The sequence below is a fragment of the Zootermopsis nevadensis genome, unplaced genomic scaffold (genome assembly GCF_977971745.1).
Source record: "Zootermopsis nevadensis isolate Lab colony 2312 unplaced genomic scaffold, Znev_1.0 Znev_ptg000016l, whole genome shotgun sequence".
Taxonomy (NCBI): Eukaryota; Metazoa; Arthropoda; class Insecta; order Blattodea; family Termopsidae; genus Zootermopsis; species Zootermopsis nevadensis.
In genome coordinates, this window is record NW_028259148.1 from 4,143,694 (window position 1) to 4,163,367 (window position 19,674).

The window sequence follows — 19,674 nt, forward strand, 5'->3', positions numbered from 1 at the left end:
GCACCGCCGGGAATCGAACCCGAGACCCCAGTCTACAGTCAGGAAATTAGACGTGGACAAACAATGTCAAGTGTATGATTAACTACGAAGTCACAAGAAGAAATTTAAGGATTTGAGTTCAAAATTTGTCTTGTTAGCTTTGAACACCGCTAAATGTTATCTACAGATTGCCCCCAAAAAGATATATACTCGCATTCAGTGAATTAAATAAATACATTTTAATAAACTAATTAACTACATACGTCAGTGTTTGCGTCTTTTTGGTACATTCTGTATGAAACAGGCCACGTTAGCCGTTCTGTATTGTCGTGAATCGAAGTCTCATAGTTTTACTTCAGAAATTTGCGAATGTTTTGAAAACGAAGATGGAGGGCTGCTTTTATTGTTAGGTTTTCCAATCGTGAGTCTGTAGTGGGATTAAGGAGAGAGAAACTGAGAAGGCGTTTGTTTCAGACCAAGAAATGACCAGTTGCTGTGTTCTGTCGTGCAGTGAGACTTCTCATTGGATTCCTGCATTGCTTTTTGGGCTCCCTGTATGCAGCGAAATTCTGTCAGCAGGATATCCAATGGGATGTTAGTATTAATAGTTCGTTTCAGCAACACAAACGCCCAACAAAACGCCTGTTACATGATGAGATTTAATTATTTCAGGTAGAATTGACGTCAGCGCCATTACAGAGTAGTTTTTTGTTCCATGTTGAAGTGTACGTTCAGAAATAACGCGATAAAGCAAGATAAATAAAGGTGGGATTCGAACGTAAGTGTCCATCTCGACACTCGATTGTCCTTTTACCTGGTTAAGTGCGTGTTCTCTCAAGAGTATCCTGGTGGGTTTTATGAACTGTTGAAGATGCGAAAGACCTGGTATTGTTTGTCTTTGCACCCCCGTGTCCACGATTCACTTCTATGCAGCCTATATTCGTAATTGAAAAGTGGAATTTTTTTTTCCAAAACGTTAGTTCCACGTTAAAAAAAACTAACTTATTATTCCCTAGTTCGAATTTCCTGCTTTGAAATGTAATTCTCTATCAAAATATTCATTCTTTTGCTGTTCGTCTGATGTCAATGGCCAGTGGTGATTGGCGTGGGTGAGTTTTAAGTTTGTTAATACATGTAAAATGTGTATGGCATACTTTTTGACACCAGGAACATCTAAACAGAGGCGGGGAGGGGGGGGGTTTCCATGGTTTTCCTCAGTTCTGTCAGGTAAGAATGAAATCACTTCCAGGGGTGAGGCGATGGCCATGTCAAGTGTGAGGTTTTGTGGTTTTCCTCGGTTCTACGAGATACAAATGAAATCACTTCCGGTGGTGAGGTTAAGCCGGCTGTGATTTCCGCATTTATACGAGATGATAAATGAAATCACTTCAGATATGTTTGTTAGAGCGCACAACCATTTACAGACGTTTTTAGGAGACGTGTCTTTTTTATTACCATATGATCTCATCTTCTGGACCAGTTTCACTCATCCATTCTTTCCAAGTCTCAATGGAGTTTCATTTTCCCCCGCTGTATAATGACAGTGTCGGGAAGATACTTCGAAATAGTCCGCTTACCGCTTGCTCGAGACGTCTTGCCGAATAGCGTATTTTCGTGACTTGGTTGCAAATTATAAATGGAGAATAAATTTAACTCAGGAAACTTTTTTTGCTACACATTTTAAAAATTTCTCAAGTTTCCTGTCTGAGCCGCTGTGGCAAGTGACTCCCACAACACCAGACAGTAAATGAGCAGTGGTCTTTATTATACAGGGTGATTCAAAATGTTAGTGCCAAACTGATGGAGTGTATAGAGGGACTCAGAGAGAACAACTTTCGAATAGGAATCCATGTCCTCCGAAGTTATCCTGAGTCAGTCGAGGCCATTGAAGGTAGGGAAGTCTGAAATAATTTGGTTTGTAAGATTGCTAATGTAATCCTTGTACATTAAAGTAAAGTAAAGTTTGTCCCACTATACGCCATGTAGGCGTTTGGGGGGAGTGGAGGTATAGCTCCTCTCTTCCTTGACCTCGGCACTAGATGGGGGTGAGTGGTCAGCATCACGCCAAGGCCGGCTTTACCCCCGGGAAAGGACCCCGGTACCCATTGTAGAGGAGGCTGGGTGGGCCCCAGAGCCGGTCTGGACGCAGAGGCTAGAGGAAAAATCCTCTGCCCCCGTCGGGGATCGAACCCCGGCCGTCCAGCCCGTAGCTAGTCACTATACTGACTGAGCTACATTAATAAGAAAACAAAATTAAGCTAGTAGGAGAATGGCAAAGTACAGTTACCAGTGGACTTTGAAGGGTTGTGGATATTCGTTCTTCACATTACAGAAATCTGCTTCAGACCTAGTTCGCAAAGGATGTCGTATATTCTGGCTTTGAATTGGGTTTGTATTGTCGGTGCCTACGGATTAGTCCTATTTCTTGACGTTTTAAATTCACATATTTTGAATGACAGTTGACGTAACGCACATACTCGTCATTCATTACAACTGGTATACGTATGGTCTGCACCTTCGAGTCACTAAACAGATTAATTGAACTCCAAAGATTCACCTTTTCAGTCTTGTGCTGTCGAGTGTGCCGAGTGTCTAAAAAAGGATCAATACATTTAGAAAGTAATTGCGAATTGTGTGAGGTCACAAGGCGTAATCCATAAAAAGCTGTCAGAAGCAGCAGCATTACGTATGACATCATCTGCATAAGAATAGGGGGCGAATAGGAATGGGTCAATGTCATCATGGGTGCCCAGAATTTTAGAGATCCTTTGGCATGACGCGATCTTGTATCTTCTGAAGAGTACGATTTTCCAGTTCTCCATGGGGGAGAATAGAGATGATCGATTGCAGTGTATTAGTATCTCGAATCGAAATCCGATTATGCACAGAGAAGTTAAATGAAAAGGACCCGGTGTGTTTCAAGCAGAAACTTTTTTTTTATCCAAGCAGATGGACAGGTTTTAGATTGGACACTCCTGGTTTGTACAATGCAAATGCCTGCGTTGTGTGTGCACAAAGACCGGCCGTAGACAGGATGATGGGCTAATCAGCTGACTCCCGTTCTGTAGTACATAAGCAGCTCACTTAATGACGATAGAAGAAGAGTAATGATGGAAGCCCGTTTGAAGGTTTCTGACGATGGTATAAAATTATTGAAGATTTCTGTCGTCTGGGTTGTTGTCGCCCTGATGACGGAGGCAGTATGACCTCTGAAACGTTGATTAACATCTACCAGACTACACAGCGCAACAACCCAGAAGACAGAAATCTTCATCGCCCTGATGACGGAGGCAGTATGACCTCCGAAACGTTGGTTAACATCGACCAGACTACACAGCGCAACAACTCAGAAGACGGAAATCTTCATCGCCCTGATGACGGAGGCAGTTTGACCTCTGAAACGTTGGTTAACATCGACCAGACTACACAGCGCAACAACCCAGAAGACAGAAATCTTCATACTCTGATGACGGAGGCAGTATGACCTCCGAAACGTTGGTAAACATCGACCAGACTACACAGCGCAACAACCCAGAAGACAGAAATCTTCATACTCTGATGACGGAGGCAGTATGACCTCCGAAACGTTGGTAAACATCGACCAGACTACACAGCGCAACAACTCAGAAGACGGAAATCTTCATCGCCCTGATGACGGAGGCAGTTTGACCTCTGAAACGTTGGTTAACATCGACCAGACTACACAGCGCAACAACCCAGAAGACAGAAATCTTCATACTCTGATGACGGAGGCAGTATGACCTCCGAAACGTTGGTAAACATCGACCAGACTACACAGCGCAACAACCCAGAAGACAGAAATCTTCATACTCTGATGACGGAGGCAGTATGACCTCCGAAACGTTGGTAAACATCGACCAGACTACACAGCGCAACAACCCAGAAGACAGAAATCTTCATACTCTGATGACGGAGGCAGTATGACCTCCGAAACGTTGGTAAACATCGACCAGACTACACAGCGCAACAACCCAGAAGACAGAAATCTTCATACTCTGATGACGGAGGCAGTATGACCTCCGAAACGTTGGTAAACATCGACCAGACTACACAGCGCAACAACCCAGAAGACAGAAATCTTCATACTCTGATGACGGAGGCAGTATGACCTCCGAAACGTTGGTAAACATCGACCAGACTACACAGCGCAACAACCCAGAAGACAGAAATCTTCATACTCTGATGACGGAGGCAGTATGACCTCCGAAACGTTGGTAAACATCGACCAGACTACACAGCGCAACAACCCAGAAGACAGAAATCTTCATACTCTGATGACGGAGGCAGTATGACCTCCGAAACGTTGGTAAACATCGACCAGACTACACAGCGCAACAACCCAGAAGACAGAAATCTTCATACTCTGATGACGGAGGCAGTATGACCTCCGAAACGTTGGTAAACATCGACCAGACTACACAGCGCAACAACACAGAAGACAGAAATCTTCATACTCACCGCTTTGAAAACCTCAAATCTTACATGTAAAATTATTATTATTATTTTACTTTTGTCCATCGTCTAACTTATAAAATCACAAAATCACGACGTTTCGAAAGCTGGAGGACAGAAAAGCAATGTGTTTGACCCCTTCGTGGTTGAGGTATCCACAGACCTGGTAAATTCGCCGGCCTTGAACCAGAAATCTCATTTTGTCTTCTTGTTATATGTATCTAGGTTTTATTGAACGAAGTTACTTTCCCTGATACTTAATATCTTTACGGATAAAGTGGACTTAAAGCATAAGATAGTCTGTACCCCCCACCGCCGCCCTACTAAGGCAAATTCAATATCGAATGCATTAAGACCGTAAGGACGAGTGGGCACTGCCTGGGAAACTTTATAGCCTTTAACGTTTATTTCCCCTGTCATTAATTCAGCTTCATTCAAAAGGTTGGACTGAAATGCAGTACTCGGGCTTTCCTTCTTCTCAAGAGTTCTGGTCAAGACCAGATGGTTCGTACAAGATATAGCAGCTAGAGTGGAGATGTTTGCTTAGCAGACAAGAAATTGATTCCTGGCGTACGTCAGAGTTGCGTCAGGTTTTCGCGGAGTTCCGCACATTCTCCATTTCATTTCCACAGACGTAAACAACCAAAGGCGAAAGTTCAATGGACAAATTGAAAGCGGAGTGGTTATTTCAGGCGATATCGATTGTTTTGGTCGACCGCCGCTGTAGATTTAAAGACGATTGACGTGTTATATCTGGGTAGTTCAAAGGGATTGGAGATGTTGGCTGATGCGTCAGTGACTGGTGTTTGAGATTATTTGTGGCTGTGTCTGTACAGGAAGTTTAATCTGTATTTGCCAGGAAATCGCGAAGGCTATTTAATGGTGGTTGCTTCCCTGCTTGAAATCCGGGAACTTGTTCTTGACTTGTGCTATCGGGCCCGGTGTCTGCCTCACCGATAACCACAGAACTACGTAACGGATTTTTATGAAAACTGGTATGGACATCATGCGACTAGTGGCCAGCCGTCCTTTGCATTTATTAATTTTCTGCCCTTAGTAATACCGACATCATGGCCTTGCGATCTTCTGAGCTTGGAGGATGAGTAGAATTACCTGATATTTTAATATTTTCCGTCAAATCACAATTTTAATAAGATAATAAAATATAAAATATTTAAAATATCATTTCACGTTCCGCATCGAATGCGGAACGTGAAATGATATTTTAAATATTTTATATTTTATTATCTTATTAAAATTGTGATTTGACGGAAAATATTAAAATATTAACCTAATTCACAATATGACGCAAATATACTACCTTAGAATTACCTGATATCTGAGGATGGCGGTAACAGTTACGAGGAAAAGTTACAACTTCTTGAGTTCTGTAAAGTTGTGGCTATGATGTGTCGTAATTTGTAGACTCTGGAGTCGAGAGTCTGGTATTCTGAAGGGAAAAAAACCATCATTTAGGAAACTGGACCTTACACCACCTCCATGGAGTTGAGGATCCTTCCGGCTGAGTCGGTATTCCCCAGCTTAACCTCAAACCCCGTAACGTCCAGTGTCCGAAACGTGTCCTTTTCAGAGTACTAGACGATGGAAAATGCCCAGAAATCCGGTAATAATAACTGGAACTTTCAGCCGATGTTTTAATTCATGGTTATTCCGTTGTTTAGAATTATGGGTAGATACCATCGCTGCCGCCACGGTGGTCTAGCGGTTAGAACGCTGGCCTTGTAATCCTGGGGTCTCGGGTTCGATTCCCGGCGGTGCCCGAATTTATAACTTGTGTTGGGCAAGGCCGTGGTCTAGGCAACACGGAGTTTTCCTCCGTGGCATCCCAACAATTACTCCATTCACACACAGAAGAAGGCAATGGCAAACCACTTCTGGATCATCTGCCAAGAACGTATATGAACAGGTCCCAGTCCGAGGAAAGGATGGAAGGATCCTGTTCATATGGACCTGTCGTCAGACAGAACACTAAATAAATAAATAAATAACCATCGCTGCATTCCTTGCAAGTCTCAAGATTACAGTCGTGGACTGTAGCTTTGAGTCTACACGGTATTACATCGTAATCTTTACCGCCGCGAGAAACTGAAATCTCAACCGGAATTTTCTGTTGTGTTACACGCATCACACAATGTATTTAGTTTCTTGTAGTCGTGAAACTGCAAGTGTCCATATTGAACTCAGTACTGTTATGACAGGACCCTAGATTTGTAACCTGCACGTCCGGGGTATGTATTTCATTTCCTGTTCTGGAATGAGTGGTAAGGGAGGGAAAAACATGTGCAAACAGTTGTTCTCCCCGGAGGAAGTGGGAACTAACGCTATAAAAATCCTCCGAATCCGTGAGATAAAACGGCCTTTGTGTCGTATCTTAGGTGTCGTTGAGTGTATTTTGTAGTTAGCTTTTGGGAAGATTTATTCACACCTCAAGCACATCACACATGACAAAATATTATATTAAATAATGCTTATTTACTAATGGAGCCGGGATAGCTCAGTCAGTATAGTGACTAACTACGGGCTGGACGGCCGGGGTTCGATCCCCGACGGGGGCAGAGGATTTTTCCTCTAGCCTCTGCGTCCAGACCGGCTCTGGGGCCCACCCAGCCTCCTCTACAATGGGTACCGGGATCCTTTCCCGGGGGTAAAGCCGGCCGGGGCGTGATGCTGACCACTCACCCCCATCTAGTGCCGAGGTCAAGGAAGAGAGGAGCTATACCTCCACTCACCCCAAGCGCCTACATGGCGTATAGTGGGACAAACTTTACTTTTTATTTACTAATGACTGAGCTGTTACCTATCTCAATTTGTCTAACATCATTAACCCCGTGTACATTTAACAGCTGACAAATGTAATTGTTTCATCTCTGGGAATTTGCAATCAGATCACCATTCTCATTCCTGTGTTAATTAAGTACTCCATTATGAAGGTACCTCGGCACTGGATTAAGGCCCCTGCTGCTTTTATCCCAGGGAAAGAACCCCAAACCTTCGAATATGAGGTCGGGTGGTCCCCGGAACCAATTTGAGCGCAGTGTCAAACAGAGAAGTTCGTGCCTGTGTCAGAAATCTAGCCTTGGTCATTCAGCACACAGCATAGTTAGAAGCGGTTAGATACTGGGGTTCCGGGTTCGATTCCCGGCGGTGCTCAGATTTACAACTTGTGTTGGGCAAGGCCGTGGTCTAGGTATCACGGAGTTTTCCCTCCGGGGTTTCTTCGTGGCATCCCAACAATTACTCCACTTTCATCATCATCTCGCAAAAAAGGGGGTCCCGATCGAACCCATGTACTGATGGATCGTGAATCCTGCTAACCACCAATGCACGCCATGCTGGATGGTGTGTACTGGACACGAAGAAAAATAGTCAGAAGCGCTCGATGTCACAATCAAGATATCGGCTGTGATACAACTCATAAACAGGAGGCTGATGTGATGATTCTCTCTGGTCTACGTGGGGATAATGTGTTTTATCAACCTTTTCTATACAGTTCAAATCATTAATTTTATGTCATTTTTGCTATATGTGCAACTGTTGAGTACCTTAAATGTTACAAACATGCTGCATTTTTGTTGCCAAGAAACAAATGTTTCATTGCTGGAGGTTAGGCAATGTTGCTGGACAACTTTCTTCTGCAGATGGCTGGTGTTCTCGGAATAAGGTTGCGTCAGAACAGAAATGCGTACGGCATAGAGCTACTGTTTGTGGGAGTTGACGATATCGGCAGCTTTATAATATGACGTTCCTTAAGCCATTTTTCATGTAGCTGATAGTTCGTCAGTATTTGTTGATCATAATTATGGTATAAATGTCTGTTAATGTGTTTTTAACTAGGTGTTTCTATGTTCCAGCAACTCAAGGATGCTCTCGGTGAAGTTGTTGCGGAAATGGAGAATATGGATACAGCAGATGAGGGGTAAGAATGCGTTTGAACTCGTAAACAGGAACATAAATGCAGTAGGAAGTAAAATAAATAATATACTCACTGCTTTCACTTCAAATGTGTGGGAGTAATTTTATTGAAAATTTGCTGCCATTAATGTTACAAAGAAATCTGAAAGAAGTTGCTTCAACATTCTTCTTTATTTCCATTTTGGTTGTTGTATCATTATATATATATATATATATATATATATATATATATGGTCCTCCAGGTTGGGGGTTGGTCGCAAGGCTAACAACCTTGCACCGTAAAAAGGAAGATGTTTCGAAACGTCGATCAAAGCCTCGGACAGACGGACCTAACAGAGGACCGAATGGAAGAGGAGAATTGAGGAGGCCATGGACCGGAGAGACATAGAAGAAGAAGAAGATATATATATATATATATATATATATTTTTTAATTATTCTTTACTGTGTCAGTGTAGAAAAAAGATATGCATTTTAAGTCATGGTTTAAAATATTTACTTTCTTGTGTATCTTTCAGTAAGAACAATACAAAGGCTAAACAGATGTCCATAGGACGAAAGAAATTCAACATGGACCCAAAGAAGGGGATCGAGTACCTGATTGAGCACGGCCTGTTGAAAAGTACTGCGGAGGACGTGGCCCAGTTCCTCTATAAGGGCGAAGGGTTGAACAAGACTGCCATCGGAGACTACCTCGGTGAGAAGAATGACTTCAACGAGAAAGTTCTAAAAGCATTCGTTGAGCTCCATGATTTCACAGATCTCATTCTGGTGCAAGCCTTACGGTAAGCGTTACTTGTTCCTCTTCTTCTTCTCCTTGTAGCATCATAACCATTTTGCACAGGCCAATGGGTTTTCCTCTTCATCCTTTTTTTTTTTCAGTTTCTTACGAGCTCCTCACTCTACTTTTGATTTTAATTTTTCATAGCAGTAAGTATGAAGATGGTTGTCTTCTGGAATGTTTTGCTCCATGTAGTTTGGTAGAAGTTTGCTGTCGTCGCCCTGATGAAGACTTCAGGCAACTCTGAAACATCCGTAAACTTCTACCAGACTATGTGGTGGAACAACCCAGAAGATAACCATCCTCTTCTAGTATTTGGTTAAAAACCATCTTGTGCTGGGTTGTTTCATTCATTTGAATTTTAATTCTAAAACCTTCTTAGTTTTCTTGTTTTGCCGACTCCCTTTATATGCCGAAATAATTGTGGCAAATTCTCTTATAATTCTGATAAGAAATATTGGATTCTGACTTCTTCTCTACAGATGTAATTTCTAATTCTGTCTGTTATTGTTTTCTCCTCCCTACTTCTAAAAATATCTTATCCATTAGATTTTGATTTTGTTTCTTTTCCCGAGCGTCTATATTTGAGTTTCAGTTGTTAAAATCAGTTTAAAATATTATTTTTAAACTGTTTCTTCTCAGTTTTGGGAGTCTGTTCCTTATTATTATTATATAATAAATAACATTAGATCTATTTTATATCTTTATGTTTCTCTGTCCATCAATTTTACCTTGTGAATATATTTACCTTCCTCAATATAAATTTGTCCACTTCTGTAACCAGCGTCTTGTTAATTTTTGTGACATTTGTATCTTGGTTTTTAAAAGCCTTATCACTGTCTTGTCCTTATTCATTCTCAGGTACATTAATTTAATTTATTTTCATTATCCTTTAAATAGTTTTGTTTCTGTAAACTTATATCATGAAGTCGCTAGTTTGAATTGTAACCGTAAAGGTGAAGGTCAGGAAGAATTTAGTTAAATTACTATAATTATAATGTGATCAAGCAACCTCTGTGTTTACGAAGTTGCCCTGTAAGTGTTCTTTGATGTTGTATCTTGTTGATATGAATTGAGGTCGTGCTTAAAATTTTTTTACTTTTATCTGATCTTTGCAGTCAGTTTCTATGGAGTTTTCGTCTGCCCGGCGAAGCCCAGAAAATAGATCGTATGATGGAGTGTTTTGCACAAAGATACTGCCAGCTCAATCCTAATATTTTCACAAATACAGGTGTGTAACTTAGAACTGAAAATTTTAATTAGATTAATTAAGAGAGACAGTTTTTTGGAATAATTATGGTCTGTGCCTGGTTATCAGTAATTGAGTAGGACATGTATTAAGTGTTGTCAAGATTGCGTTGATATTCATTATAAGAGGCGCCACCAGTCATCTCAGTGTTTAACCGAGTCTTGAGGTTCTCGTAGCAGTGAAGATGTTGGTGGTCTGTGTTGATGAGTTCGTGAATTTTATTTTTTTTATGTTGCAGACACGTGCTATGTACTGTCTTTTGCTATCATTATGCTGAACACAAGTTTACATAACCCTAGTGTAAAAGACAAGCCTACCGTAGAGCAGTTTATATCTATGAATCGAGGCATCAATAACGGTGGGGACTTGCCTCAGGAGCTGCTTGTTGTAAGTACTTCATACTACAAGGGCACAGTCTTCAACTACCTGCTTAATCACAGCATTCTATAAAATCATCTTAAGTGGTCGGTGGTGTCGGAGTCAGGATAAGAACCGATATCTCGGAGACTTGCTCTGTCTCCATCATCAGGGTAAATGTGAGGAATGGCCAAAAACTGATGATATATACACCATTAAGTCCTGTTGATGCCTCATCCTTATTGGCTGACCATGAAAACAGAGGGTGGAGTTAAACGGCGAGATCTTTTCTCCCGCTTCTGGTTCAGCGCCCTAGAACTACAGCAGAAAGAAATGTCTACTTCGTGTGTGTCGAATCAAAACTGGATAGGTAGAAATATAATGCAACTTATATTTTAATATATCCTGTAAATGTGTAAGTTTCTTCCAGTCTTTTATCTTATGTAACATGTTTGTAGATGTTACTATAGCAACAACAGATTTAATTTCTTTTAATTGTGTGTGGGACAAGCCTGAAGATGACCATCCAGCAGGTTGTCATTTCATAATACATAAAATACTGTTATTATAACTAATGTTAATATAATATTAATTTTTTGTTGTATGTGTTGGAAAAAATGTGCACAATCCCACAACATGATGCTGGAATGAAATATTGAAGACGATTTTTTTTATAGTGTCCATAAATCGTGGACGACTTGAAGGCCATGTAAAAACCTTGGTACTACAAAAACAGCCACACAACATTAAAATTTTTACACGTGCGATCACAGAAGTATATACATAAGTTTTTCGTTAAGTTATTCAAATCGTCCGCTAACTTACGGGCGTGTGGTATATGTAAATTATTCTGTTTTGCAGAGTTTGTATGAGAGTATAAAGACTGAGCCATTCAAAATCCCAGAGGATGATGGCAATGACCTTATGCATACATTTTTCAATCCTGATAAAGAGGGCTGGTTGTGGAAACAGGGTAAGTTACACTTAAAACTTTCACTTGCACTAATTTTTCACTTGTTTGTCCTAAAATAAGCTTATGTATCTTATTTAAGAATAATACATTTTCATGTGTGAAAATATGATCATTTTGGTTCATTAAGGGCAGGAAATTTCTTTACCAGCTGAGTCACTATCAACTTCTCAAGAAGGACTGTTTTCCTAGCCTCACAGTGCTTAATAATAAGTGTGTTGGAATTTATACTTAATATGATGCATAATTCATTCTTAGGTTGTTATTTCCTGTGTTCGAAGACAATGAAACCTTCGAAAGGAGCCGGCGATGACCCGCTACTGGGTTAAGCTACTAATAGATTTCCTGTGTAAATTTCAGGTGGACGTTACAAGAGCTGGAAAAGGCGATGGTTCATCTTGAATGACAACTGCCTATACTACTTTGAATACACAACAGACAAGGAACCTCGAGGTATTATCCCCCTAGAGAATATTCAAGTTCGAGAAGTAAGCGATCGACATAAACACCACTGTTTCGAGCTGTATGCCAGTGGCTCAGAATTCATCAAAGCCTGCAAGACAGACAGTGAAGGCAAAGTGGTTGAAGGTTAGTAATATGAGAGAGGGAGAGATGAATAAATGAATGATATGTAAAAAAAATTATGTGCATATTACATCAGACACAGGTTGTGTTTGTTCATCCTTGAGCATTACGGCTGTGAGCAGAAATATCGACTCATAGATCTGATTAAGGATCAGACTCAGAACTCTCTGAATGATAGTAAATTGTCTTCCCCTATGACCATCAGGTCTTCTGTTGAAACTATTATTATTATTAAGTGTTCTGTCTTACGACAGGTCCATTGCTCTGCCCAAAAAGAGCTCTCCAGTTGTCCCTATTCTCGGCTTCTCGCTTTAATTCCTGGAACGTCATCTTCTTTCCTTGTTTAAGGTCGTCGGTTAGCTGTATCAATCTTCTTCCCAGTCCTCGCTTTCCTTCAACCTGGCCTTCGATGATATCACTCAGTAACCCATTCCTTCTCATAACATGTCCCAGCCAGTTAGCTTTCCTTCGTGTAATCGCCTGCAGAATGCTTCTTTGCTCGTTAACTCTCCTCAATACTTCTTCGTTGGTCACTCGATCCGTCCACCTGATCTCTATTCTTCTCCAACACCACATTTCAAAACTCTCCAGGTATTTCTGTTCCTTCTTCCTGAGTGTCCAAGTCTCTGCTCCATACGTAACACTTCACTAGTTTCTTCTTCATCTCCAAGCCCAACTTGCTAGTGAGAAGTATCCTCTTCTTGACGAAAGCTGCCTTGGCCATGGCTATCCTTGCTTTTACTTCCTTGGTGCATAGGGCGTCCGTCGTGACTATGCTTCCCAAGTACTTGAAATGCTCCACATTCTCCATCTGTTGGTTTCCAATTACAACGTTCAATGGTTCTGCTCTCGGTGCTATCCTCATTACACATGTAAAATATTTTTTTAAATTGTCAAAATAATTTTTTTAACGGCTGTGAAGTTTATCGCTGCATTTTACAGCGTGGATAATTTTTCTGCTGTATCTGTAAATATTAGGGTTTGTTATGTTACAGGTAAACACACAGTTTATCGAATGTCTGCCGCCACACCAGAAGAGAAAGATGAATGGATCAAATGTGTCAGGTAAGTGATTTTGTAGTTGCTAATGTATTCACCAGTTTTCTCTTGATCATAGTGAGCCCTTCTTTTTAATCATATGAAACCCTTTTTTGTAAACAAGCGTTCAGAGACAAATTTGTTTAAGTACTGTGTAAGTGATTTGTCTTGATACCTGAAGTATTTGAAATGCCATCTGTTTTCCAGTCATCATATAATGGGGCTTGCTTTGTTTTTTCCATTTTATTTAAGCTCTTGTTTTCAGCCAGTGATCCATTAAAAGTGATCAAGAAAATAAGAATTATGCTTTGCTCCCAGCTTTATGAAAAACTGAGCATAAATTGGCAAAATGTATTGAAAGAAGTGTCATTCAGGACTAATTTCAGTAGAGTTCTCTGTAATACAGTTTGAGAAACACTGATATAATGCAATGGAATCATTTATAGTATTATATTAAGGTTTCTGAAAGTTAATGTTTATGTCTGAGATCTGAAAAATATTAAGTTATGCTTTATTTTAATACTCACCGTGGAACCTACAAATAAAAAAATATAAACTACAAATTAAACGAAGGAATTTCCACTGAAGTATTCCTTTGCTAATTGTTCATTTTTGTATATTATATTTAGTCTGCACACAATATTTTCAATCATCCATCATATATCTTTCCTAAGTTGCACATCCTGATGTAAGTTGTGTGTTCTGCTACAGGCAAAGCATCAGTCATAACCCTTTCTATGATATGCTGGCTGCTCGAAAAAAGAAAGCGCAGAAGACAAGTACTCACCATCACCACCACTCCAAAAGTTAAAATTTATTTGATATTTGACTCTGTAATTAATTATTACATAGCAACTAATGTACGCAAGAACAGGACTTCACTGAATTTGAATCATACATCTTCCAGTTTTTAAATGTTGCTCGTTAGATTCTAATTTGTTGTTTCCACTTCATTTCTTAGTTAGTGTCTCGAAATCTGTCACCGATATTGACTATAACAATAGTGTGTTTCTAAAGCGGCCCATCCACGTACGAATCTGACTTGCAAGCCTGGCTCGGCGAGCTTGACTCGTGAGCCGAGCTCGGATATATTTCACCACACGCATAGCAGACTTGGCTCGTGACACCCCACCCACAAACGAGTTTGGCCCGATGGAACCCAAGCCAAGCCAGACTTGTACGTGGATGGGCCGCTTAAGGTTTGTACCAGCATTGTATGTATGTGTGCTTGTGTGCGCCGTTAAAATTCACGAAACCGTGAATTAAGCGTCACCAGCCGAGCGTGTGAATGTGTAACGTACTGAATGATGACTGATGTGACCAGACTGTAAATAGGATTATTTTAATTAAATATTATCTATATACACACACATATATATATATATATTCTTACTGATGAAAGAAGTGATTTGTGGTATTTATTATACATTGCAGAACATCAGATTGCTAATAAATTTGTATTTTGTGTGTTAAAATGCTGTACATTATATATTAATGTGCATTTATTTGGCAGACATACAAGGCCCAGATGAACTGAAAAGAGTAGCAGATATAGTTTTGTGCAATGTATCTAGTGTACATACATTTGATCAAAATAGGCAGCGATGCTTTAATTTTAATATAGTTACAGTATTGACTTCACTTTCCAGTAAAAGTAACTTAGATAATGTACCAGCATGTCTCTAATTTATTACTTTACATAGACATTTTAAGGTGCCGAAGTGTTGATTCAGTCTGGAGGTGGATTGAGGAAATTGTCGGCACTATGTCGAGTTTACCGTGACAGACGTTTTAATACCTGAAATATTAGGCTGTTGCACTTGGTATCCAGAATGTTATAACTTTTGGACTCGTCACCTTTGATTCTCATTTACATACAACTTTGGCTCATGTAAGATTTGAGGTTTTCACGGCAGTGAATATGAAGATTTCTGTCTTCTGGGTTGTTGCGCTGTGTAGTCTGGTCGATGTTTCCCAACGTTTCAGAGGTCATGAATTGCCCTGATGATGGAGGCAGTATGACCTCTGAAACGTTGGTTAACATCGACCAGACTACGCAGCGCAACAACCCAGAAGACAGAAATCTTCAATTTTGGCTCAAGAGGCACAACTTATTGAGACAATAATGTTTTAATTTGCTACTATAAGTAGTCGAGACTTTATGAAACACATTTCATCTCACCAGATGGGTCTGTGATTCACATGTATTTTACGTACACCCATTTTACTTTGATATCCTTGCATGTATAAAGGAACAAACTACATGTCATGTAACATTTGAGGTTGTCATGGTTTGCGCCCGTGCGGTGTGGTAGAAGTTTACGCTTCTGGGTTGTAGCGTTGTGTAGTAAGTCTGTAGACATGGCACTACAACCCAGAAGACATGCAAGCATGTCAAGTGGCTAGTGTAGATTTCATTTTGTTTTAGCACTTACCATCTGGTAGAAGTTTTTTGTCTGTAAATAATGTAAGATCCAAAATGGATATATGTTCAAAGATATTTTGTGACTAATCTTTGAACAGTAGAAAGCTACAAAAATTGGTACATTTTTTATTAAAGAGGGCTATTAAGATGGAACTATTAAACTCTGAAAATTTGTAAATCTAAGATTCATTCCATTGCATTCTTTGTCTATTGATCATAACAGCAATGCAACCTCAAATTATTTTTACGAACGCTTTGAAACAAGTTTCTCTTTCATGACTTGCTTACGCTTTCACATTTTAAGTTTCACATATTTACTGGTTTCAAATTTGAGTCCTCCATTGGTGATAATGCTCCCACCACCATATGCACATATTTGTGATCAGATATCTCAATCTGTATTTCTTCTGATGATTTGAACCTGAATGAATCATTAGCCTGTCATTAATGTATAGAGTGCATTATCTGCTAGGTTATTTTTTTAATAGTCACTTGGTAGATTAGTTCACTTTATGGTCTCAGTTCTTATTATCGTTATTATTATACTTGCAAAGTGGTTTTTAGGTGAAATGTGTTTCAGGAAGTATTAAATAAGTGAAATTTGTAAATTCTGTGATCTTTAATGCAACAGAAATAAAATATCAGGAAGTGAGTTACAGGATTTTCAAAATATATTCGGACAGATAAGAAAAATTAAATGCTTTTTTTGCAGCAGAGTATTTTAAAAATTAAATTTGTGATTTGACGGACAAATATTGTTAACCAGAAAGAAGAAAGACAGACAGAAACTCTGGGTAGTAAAATTTTTTTTTTTTGGAAGGAGTGGCATCAAATGTCACTGGTGATACTGCGCATGCATATTGACAACGATGAAATTTAAGTTTGTGTTTTTTGTCGACAACAAATGAAATGTGAAATAAGTGCACTTGAGGTTCCTTGTATGGGGACATACAGAAAAGCTCTTAATTTATATAGAATCAACATTTTGTACTAATTTTAAATGTTTCTTATATCATATGAACATGTAGCCTAGTTACAGTGGGTGCAAAGTAACTCCAAGCTTCATTGACTGTTACATATGCATGTGGGAGTGAGGGGAAAGACCACAAAGCAATAACACATACAGAAAGATAACCTGATCTGTTCATGTGAAATTATTACATTTACACTGTAGAAGTTTTTTGCTTCACAAAATTAAAAAATGCCTTTCCATCTTCCCATCCCTTCTTACTGTGACGTGGCTCAAGCCTGGAGTTATCTTGCATCCGTCGTACCTCCTTTATAATATCGGCCAAGTAGTTTTAGCTTGTATAAGGCAACTAATGAAAGGCAAACTGCCATCATCTTGAAAAACTGTGAATCATAGTGGAATATATTAGTCAGCACCAAAGAGCTCTGATATTAGATCGTGTAGTACAATAATATGTTGAAAGACAACCATCTGTGCAGTTCATGTATGAATAAGGAGGTCTCAATTTCATTTCTTTTCGCTGCGTCAGTTTGCAGGCCAGATATGTCTGTATTATCTCTTATGGCGAGTATATTTTAAATATGCAAAAATGAAAATCTTAACTATATGGTGTAATATTGAAAGAAAGGTATGTTTATTATACTTTCACTTTTCTTTGTGCAAATTGCCAAAAGGCTGGAACCAAAGCTTGTGAGCGTATATCTTGAGTTGGGACTTTTCATCACAGTATTGAGTTGTGTTGAAATTAATTACCAAAAAGAAGGTTAATGGTAATGATAAAGCTATTTCTGTGGTGCTTGTCACAACTGGCTGTAACACTTTTCATAATGTCAATTATATTACCAGGCATTTATATGGCTAAGTGCCAACTGTCTGGATAAGCTGATGGACCGAATGATACTGGAGACCTTGATTTTGCTGCATTATATCTTTACAACGAAAATTATTGTGTTCACTGTCACACTTTTTACTGTAGTTTGTTTTGATTTGATTTTTTATTAGTGTTTTGAGAAACAGCAGCCGCATCTGAAAAAGAAATTCGCGTATATGAAACTGAAGAAGTTGACAGCTCTTAACAGTTTTCTCTAGAGTGAAGAGCAATTTTCAGAATATTGTGTTACATAAACTCCCACATTTTAAACTTAGTACAAGTTAAAAATTGGGTTTAAATATGGACTTGATTTATAAGCTATTTAAGAAAGTTACTAATGTAACGTAGAGTTTGTAATTTATAAAATTGTGTGTGGGGAAGTGTTGAGTAACTAAAATCCTATCTAACTTTTATAATTCTGTAATGAATTTTGATAGAAGTGGTTGCTAAGAACCATTATAACACCAAGAAGTGTTATTTTATAAATTTAAAAATAAAATCAAGGTCTCTGTGCAGTAAACTCAAGTTTCAAAAACATTTCTGTTTCTAAACTTCCTCCATGAGGTTTATGGAAAAACCTTGCTTCAGATGTGTTGGTTTATGGGGATTCTTATGATGGAGTCAGTTTTAAGTAGGTTTGATCAGTGTTGCAGGTTAGCTTACTGTTCCGTTGCTAAATGCGCAAGACAGGAATTACTGTTCCCATATAGAAATAGCAGACCCAAAACCTATTTCTTATTGAAAAATCATTGGTACAACATTACGAAAAACAATTTTCATGCAATTTGAAACATGTTAGGTATGTTTAGGGCGTATTAAGTTATCATATGCAAATCTGTTGTCCTGACAAACATGCTGAAATAAGAGTTTACCGAATTAAATTATGTTCCAAAATAAAAATTGGACTACCAGAAATGTGATCGGTACGAGTTGTCTGTATATGAAATTCATGAAGTAGCTGCATTCTATACAAATGGAACAAACTACAATCAAATACAGTTAATTGTTATTTGAAAATGGTTCATCAAGAATTTGGGTTTGCACATCAGAAACAACCTTAATGACAGTATACCTCTTTTTCTTGTCATTGCTTATACAGTTTCAGACAGCTCAGAATAATGGCCCTAAAGTAATGTTTGTCAATTACTGTTAATGGAATGGATATTACAAATAGATTGCAGGTAGGCGGTTGTAACATGTTCCATTCTGTACCATTTTGAGGTTAGGTGCATTAAGAATGACAGATTTGGAAAATATATTCATTATGGTGATGAGTTGGTGTTTTCTGGAACTCTTTTACAGATATCTTGTACAGGATTGTTTTTGAAATGATGCTACTATTTCAAGACATATTTCTGAATATGTAAGTGTGGTCTGGTTAGGTTAGGTAACATTGTGGGGTAATATCAAGTGAATATGCTTGGTGTGCGCGTTTCACCAAATATTTTGTTTACGTACCAAAGAATATTTAATGATGGTTGTTAATGTAAATGTCAATGTGTATGTAATTCAGTATAAGAATATTTGGCATTGTCACGTGCTGCCAAAAACAGCTGTCATTAACAGTTTCCTTATGTTGCATCACTTTTTTACACGAGTCATATCCTTGTCTCCGTAATATTTATGCTGTAACGAATGCCTTTTTATACCCAAATTTGTGTGTTTTATATGGAGTGACTGTGTTAAAGTGTGATCATTCATAATTTTGTTTGATTGTATTGTTCAAATATTATATGTAATATGTATATTTTGCTGTAAATTGTAAAACATTTGTTTTGTGTATCTTGTGTTGAAAGTTGTTAATTATTTCATTACATTCAAAGTGCAACACCAAATTATTAAATTTGGTATAGGATTATATTTTGTATTTAAGTGCTAAGTTTACTTCAAATTTCAGTAGTTTGTATGATATTAAAATAGTTTTAAAAATTGAGTTTCAGCACCACCATTGTTGTTTTAATACCTTTACAGTGTGAGTATGTATAGTAAAGTCAGATTTATTGGTATAAGAAAAGATTTTAATAAAAGTATTTATTATAAGGTT

General features: G+C 38.7%; 1 protein-coding gene across 4 annotated transcripts in view; it reads left to right on the forward strand.

The window, feature by feature from the left end:
* The window catches only part of step (cytohesin steppke), a 167,125-nt gene extending 147,451 nt beyond the window's left edge, over positions 1–19,674 (forward strand). For all 4 annotated transcript variants that reach the window (XM_022082795.2, XM_087349852.1, XM_022082792.2 and 1 more), the window contains 8 exons: positions 8,325–8,389; positions 8,903–9,169; positions 10,284–10,396; positions 10,653–10,801; positions 11,633–11,744; positions 12,102–12,329; positions 13,322–13,391; positions 14,076–19,674. In XM_022082795.2, coding sequence (XP_021938487.1) covers positions 8,325–8,389; positions 8,903–9,169; positions 10,284–10,396; positions 10,653–10,801; positions 11,633–11,744; positions 12,102–12,329; positions 13,322–13,391; positions 14,076–14,175 — 1,104 coding nt within the window. In that variant the 3' untranslated portion in view covers positions 14,176–19,674. The remainder of the gene's footprint in view (positions 1–8,324; positions 8,390–8,902; positions 9,170–10,283; positions 10,397–10,652; positions 10,802–11,632; positions 11,745–12,101; positions 12,330–13,321; positions 13,392–14,075) is intronic.